The 7,390-nt window shown below is 32.3% G+C and overlaps 1 protein-coding gene across 1 annotated transcript; it reads left to right on the top strand.

The window, feature by feature from the left end:
* The first annotated feature begins 1,840 nt into the window (after positions 1–1,840).
* On the top strand, positions 1,841–4,307 carry LOC143631971 (uncharacterized). The gene is made up of 3 exons (XM_077100578.1): positions 1,841–2,549; positions 3,369–3,496; positions 3,588–4,307. Exons 1-3 carry the CDS (start codon positions 1,841–1,843, stop codon positions 4,305–4,307), a joined length of 1,557 nt encoding a protein of 518 aa, XP_076956693.1.
* Positions 4,308–7,390: the final 3,083 nt, after the last annotated feature.

Below are 7,390 nucleotides of genomic sequence, written 5' to 3'. Positions count from 1 at the left end.
TAGGGATGCAAACAAACTGAACTATATTGTGTGTATGATATTATGAACTAGTTTTGTTTGTCTAGGTTAATACTGTGATATGTGTAGGTAAATACAGATGGGTAGACGATAACATGAACTAGTTTTATATGTGTAGATTAGTATTACAATCTGTGTAAGTGTTAATATGAACTAGTTTTGTACGTATATGTAAACATTGTGATCAATGTAGGTGATAACATGAATTTTTTTCTATGTATAGGTTAATATTGTGATCTGTGTAGGTTTTTATTTTATGACGGTTTAGTTTAATAGATGCATTTTTATAGCCGTTAAAAAATGTATTACTATAGTATGTTTATGATGTTTATTTTATATATTTTTTTAAGATGAAATCAATTTAATATGGCTGTAACGAAGATTATCTGGATTTTTTACAAGGCATAGATATATAAATGAATATTGAGTGGGATTTGCAAAAACGATTCTTGATTAACAAGAATTTAATGAAAAGATCAAATAAAAACCATTAAATTAAACAAATAACTAATGTAAAACTTTCAATCAGTTACCATTTATATAGTTGTAGATTCTAAAAATAAAGCAAACAAATATAACTAATACCCCCTTGTAATTAATTTAAAGAAAAATAAAAAGAAAATTTTTGATTGGATGAAATGACTTCTCACATTTCTCACACTAAGATGATTTCTCTCTTGAACTTAAGCATATATATATATATATATATATATATATAGGGTAAGGTTAAAATAAAAACCTACTTGAGTTGTGAAAACCCGCGAAAACCCTATGTAACATAGTTTTTTTTTTGTTACATGTAATATATGTTGTAACATTTAATACAAAATATCGAAACATAAAAAAAAAGTTTTGCTATTTTTAACATTTTTTTACTATTTTTTATATATGTTTTCAGGAAAGAGAAAAAGTTATATTTATATTTACATTTTTTATTCACTTTAATTGTAGACCACAAGATTTAAACATTAATTAAAAACATGTGGTTGAGAATGAGTTTCTAGAGTTTTCACAACTCAAGTGGGTTTTCATTTTATACTTAGCCTATATATATATATATATATATATATATATATATATATATATATATATATTAAATTTTTTTATAGAATAGGAATAAATATTAATCCCCTTATTATATATTGGGCCTAATTTTTGTGTTACCATAATCCATTGTGGTATTGGGCCCAAATTAATTTAAAAAAAATAAAAAATATAATAATAACTATAAACCTATTGAATTCCAAAAGGAAGAAAAGGCATACGGACGGAGACGGACGATCGAAATATAAAACCTAATTGAGTAATTGTGACCTACCTGGTTGTGAAAAAGGGAAGAACAAAAACCTAAGGGGAAGGACGGAGACAGAAGCCTAACGGACGAGAAGTACTGACGGACGAAGTCGGAACTCGGAACTCACGGAGGGACGTACTGACGGACGAAGTCGGAACTCGGAAGACAGAAGACAGAAGCCTGAAGCTTGATCTGAAGAGAAGTAGAGAACTGTTGATTTTTTGAAGGTAGAGAACTATTGTCTGTATGCATTACATGCTATTAATCCTATTATATTTATTTGGTGGAATTGGTGCCAACTACCAACTATATATTATATAATATAATATATTGATTTCTTTAATATTTAATATAGATATGTATATAAGTACAATTGTGTATTATACTATTATGTATAATGTATAATTGAGTGTAATTAATAATTTTGTTTTGAAATAATAGGAATATGCCTCCTAAACAACTATTCGGTGCTCAAAAGCGTAAAAAAGAAAACGAGATGATGCAATAAAAAAGTCTCAAGCCGGTGCTATGCATAAATTTATACAAAAATCGGCAGTTGAAAAGCCTATTGAAGAGCAAGATGTTGAAGAGCGAGAACATGCTAATGAACAAGATCATGTGGAAGTAGTACTTGAAGAGCCGGAAGAGGAAGAACATGTTGAGGCTAATATAAATGAAGAGCATGTCAAGTATAATCATGTTGATATATTTGATCCAAGAAGATGGGAAGGACTTAATTCTGATGAGATTAAACTTTTAGTTGAGAAAGGTCGTAAAAAAGATAATAATATAGTAAATGGTCCGTATGATAAGCATAAAAGACGATTTTCATCAGCTTTATATACAAGAACTTTATCAAATTTAGAGAAATGTGATCGCCCATGGCTAGTATATTCGATAGAGGTAGACAAGATATTTTGTTTTTGTTGTAAAGTGTTTAGAAAAGGGCTCCCGAATGGTAATTTGGATGGGGAAGGTTATAATAATTGGCACCATGCTTCCACTAGTGTCAAAAACCACGAAGTTTCCTTGGATCATCTCAAAAATATGAATAGTTGGTTTGATATGCGTAAAAGATTAAAGCTGAACGAAACAATTGATAAAACTCAGTACGAGCAATTCAAGAAAGAAAGAGACTGTTGGATACAAGTCCTTTTAAGAATCGTCGCATTAGTCAAGTTTCTTGCTAAAAATAATTTAGCATTTCGTGGAACAAAAGAAAAGTTGTATCAAAAAGGTAATGGTAAATTGTTTTTTTTTTTTTACTTTAGCCAAATTGTAACTAATTGTACTTCTTATTTGAATTTGTTTTTAATAGGTAATGGAAATTTCTTGGGTCTTGTTTAAATGTTGGAAGAGTTTGACCCGATTATCAAAGAGCATATCCGCCGGATCATAAATGATGAGGCTCATGTTCATTATTTTGGACACAACATCCAAAACGAGTTAATTTTTATGATAGCTCAAGAAATTAAAAAAGAAATCATAAAACAGATAAAGAAAGCAAAGTATTATTCAATCATATTGGATTGCACTCCAGATTCAAGTCACCTGGAACAGATGACTATAATTGTGAGATATTTAAAGTTCTCTTCTAATTCGGTTACTATCGAGGAGTCCTTTTTAGGGTTTTTGGATGTTAATGATACCATGGGGAAATGATTATTTGATATTACTGTTGTGAAATTAAAGTCTCTTGGTTTAGAACTGGAAGATATGCGTGGTCAAGGTTATGACAATGGAGCAAACATGAAAGGAAAACACCAAGGAGTGCAAACGAGATTTTTAAATGAGAATCCTAGAGCATTTTACACTCCTTGTGGTTGCCATTCTCTTAATCTTACATTATATGATATGGCAACCATTTCTACTAAAGGAAAGAGTTTTTTTGGAAAGATCCAACATATGTATACTATCTTTGCAAATTCTAATAATCGATGGCAAATTTTGAAAGACAGTGTTAAATCTTGGAGTCTGAAGTCCTTGTCTTAAACGTGTTGGGAAAGTCGTGTCGAAAGTGTTAAAGCTATTAAATTGCAACTTGCTGATGTACGAGAGGCTTTACTTGAAGTTGGAGAAAAAGATGGTGATCTTGCAATTGCAAATGAAGCAACTACAATAGCAGAAAATATTGGTTTTGACTTTTTAGTATCAATTATCATCTGGTACGAAGTGTTAGACAAGGTGAATATAGTGAGCAAAGGGTTGCAATCAAAAGATATGCACCTAGAGATTGTTATTAAAGAAATAAAGAGATTGATTGACTTTTTTTAAGGAATTTAGAGAAAATGGTTTTTCAAAAGCAATAGATGAAGCTGAGAAGATTGCTTTTGAAATGGACATCGACCCGATATTTGCACAAAAACTTGTAATTAAAAGGAAAAAACAAAGTGATGAGTGTTCAAGTAGTCAAGAAGCTTCATTTACTCCTCAAGAGAATTTTAGAGTAAGTTCTTTTTTATATATTATTGATCAAGCTATTACTTCTCTTGAGACAAGATTTGATCAATTCAAAAATTATGAGAAATTATTTGGATTTTTGTTTCCACAAAACTTGAGGGGAATTGAAGATGAAGATCTTAACTTATCCTGTAATTTTCTTGAAAATGCACTAAAGTTTGAAGGAAGATCGGATATTGATGGCGAGGCGCTTTATATGGAGTTAAGCTCATTAGACACATTATACACCATGGAATTTAGTAGCCTTATTGAAGTTTTGAAGCATTTGAACGAGACCCAAGAAAATTTCCCAAATGCAAGGATTGCATATAGAATATTGTTAACTATTCCAGTCACAGTGGCATCCGCAGAAAGAAGTTTTTCAAAGTTGAAGTTATTAAAATCTTATTTACGATCCACAATATCCCAAGAAAGACTTAATGGATTGGCGATGATAGCAATCGAGAGCGAAATCTTAGATAGTATAAACTGTGAAGATGTGATCAAACAGTTTGCTGTCAAGAATACTAGGAGAGCTTCACGAATCATCGGTTAGAGGTTAGCTACTATTGTATGAGTTTATTACTATATATTTGCTCTTTTTATTGCTATAACGTTAATATCGTTTAAAAAAACTATCTTATGTATTTCGTTACTCGTTAGGACATATGAACATTTTTTTTATGCTTGGCCTAGGTATTTGAATTCTCGGATACGACCCTAGCTATGAGTACAAATGCTTAAGGGCCATAGATGTATGTGACTCTTAAGTCCTGAGTGAGACGCTTTTCACACTCATGCTTGCATGTCTATATATCCACATCTAATACATCAACGCTATGATTTTAACATAATATTTTTAATTAATTGTATTGTCAGACATACATTTAATACATTTAATATAGGGTCTATAAACCAATCCACTGAATTCTACAACGAGTACAACCTACGATGGTTGGCCTATTCTGGTATTCAAGAATTATATGGTTCGGTCTACGACTCCATTTTAAAGCTTTAACAGTTTGGCCGATAGTTTAAAATTATATGGTTGGTTGGCCAAACTAGTTGTTTAACATTTGTCACGCGTTCATTTTTTTGGAATATCTCGTTATGTTCAGTATTGCACTATATTCATATATAGGGGTGTGCAACGGGTACGACCCGGACCGTTTACATGGAATCCGGACTGGAACCGGAACCGTTTACATGGAATTTTGAAACCCGGAACCGGACCATCTACAAATGGGTTGGTCCGGGTTTTGAAACGGGTTCTACGGGACGGGTTGGCGGTTTTCATGGGTTGGACCATATCCGCCGTCGCTCAGTTGTTTAGCTGCATTCTTCAGTTATACTTTTAGGGTTTCTAGATACAAATAGACTAACTTAACCAGTAAACAAAGAGGAACTTTTATGAAGCAGATGATATGACAACGTTTGTTAATATCTATTTTGAGGCCTAACATGATTATTGGTTCGAAGATTTAGTGGAAATTGCCATTAAATAGGAGGAAATGAAATCAGCTGGCAAGCCGGTCACATTTTAGCATTTAACAAACCCCGTTATAGCCTAATTGGTTATTTGGTTGCTATTTTATCTTTGTTTATCAAATAGCAAACAATGCAAGCAACATAGATTGAAAAAAAATAATAGATTAAACCAGTAAGTTTGAAATTAAAGAAAGATAAAAATTATAAACAATAAAGAAATAAAGTTTGAACCATAAAAATTTAAAATATTACTGATTTATAAGAACCATATAAAAGGTGCATATGCCTCACCAATGCATGTTTAAATTATTGAAAAACAGGTGTTTGAGAAATGCAGAGAGAAGCTGAAGACGGGTTTCATGGTTCCGATTTGGTCCGCCGGGAACGACCCGGAACCGACCTGTTACTCGTTTCAAGCTAAATTTCAGAACCGGACCCGTACATGGTTTCAAATAACGGTTCCATTATACAGGTTTTGTAAACCGGGTACACGGGTTTCAGGGGTTGGAACCGTGACCTGCACACCCCTATTCATAAACCAGCTTTATTAATAACATATAATCTAACGATTTAACAAAATTAAAAAAAAAATGTTTAATTTAAACCATCAGACCCTATAAAAGAACCACCAAACCATTAAAACCAGTTCATGCTACCATGGGCGGACCTAGCTTAAGAAGAGGTGTAGCCTCCGCTACCCCTTAACATTTCGTCGGTAGTGTAAAAAAAATTCGGTCTGTTTCCATGTTTCATTACCCCTGAATAAAAATAACGCTACCCCTATGTATTTTAAGCCCAACCAATTTAATACTTAAACCCAACAAAAGCTCACTTAAATTATAAAGCTCAAACCAAAAAAGCCCAATAACCCAAATAATCCTTTTAAGTTTAACAATAAAAAAAGGACCGGATATTGTGAACACAGGCACACAGCCGACTGCTCTCTGCCTTTCTGGACTCTGCTGACCACACACCACCAGTTCACTTCGATTGCCTCTACCTGTCGTCACCTCCACCTCCAGCCGTCACCAGCCACCTCCTGACCTCACTCGACCACTCCACCTCCGCCTCTCCTTCTTTCCGGTAAGATTTCTTATATTTAGGGATTTAGGGTTATGTTTAAATTAGAATTAATTAGAGATTTAGCATTTGGTTTTATGTGTAAATTGGAATTGATATTTGGTTTTTTGTTCAAATTTTGTTTATGGAACTTTGAAGATGAGTAAACTTCTTACTAGTAACCTTTTTAAACGTTAAAGAAAAGAAAACGATGACATCGGTTAATCACCAAGTTTAAATATTCCAACTTCAAGTTCAAACATGTGCGACCCTTTTATTTTCTTATTTAATTAAATATTGTGTTTATCAATATTTTTGTTGAGTAAACTTTAAAACTAGGGGTGTCAATTCCTGACATGACCCAAAACCCGACACGAAAAAATATAGGTTTTGGGTTGGCTAACACAACCCATTTTCTTAAATAGGTCAACCCGAACCCGACGCGTTTAAAAAACAGGTCAACCCGAACCCGACCCGTCAAAAAGTGGTTGACCTATTAACCTTTTTATTAATTTTAGAGAAGTTAATGTTTTTATTTTAGAGATAAAATGTTTTAAATTTTAAAGTTAGATACTTAGTTTGTTAATTTTTTCATATATCAATTAATTTTTAAAAGTAAAATTAATTTCTTTTTACACTACTTTTATCTAATTTTTACTTCTAATAATTCATTTTATTAATTCTAATTTTATATTCTCTGGTTATTTCTTTCTTTTGTTCTTATCTTGAGCTAGATATGTAAAGCTAAGTTTGTTAATTGAGAATGAGAGATAAATACACAAAAACAATTACATTTATCACAAATAATTAACAAGTTTTATATCAACAAGAGTAATTAATTTGTCTAATTTATTACTAAGTCAATAGGTATTATTCATATTCGTATATGAGCGTAAAGTGGGTTTACCCGAAACACAATTCGAACACAACACGAATTTAATTGGGTCGACACGACCCGACACAAATAAAAATATGGGTTGGGTTAGTGTTGAAGAATCTCAGCAAGCTAGCCCGTCAACCCAAAACTCATCAACCCGTCAACCCGTCAACCCGACACGATTGACACCCCTATTTAAAACTACTCATTAACAA

The sequence above is a fragment of the Bidens hawaiensis genome, unplaced genomic scaffold, assembly GCF_021521415.1.
Source record: "Bidens hawaiensis isolate Kalapana, Puna unplaced genomic scaffold, B.hawaiensis_p1.1 tig00006302_1, whole genome shotgun sequence".
NCBI lineage: Eukaryota > Viridiplantae > Streptophyta > Magnoliopsida > Asterales > Asteraceae > Bidens > Bidens hawaiensis.
This window is presented reverse-complemented; position numbering and strand designations above follow the sequence as displayed.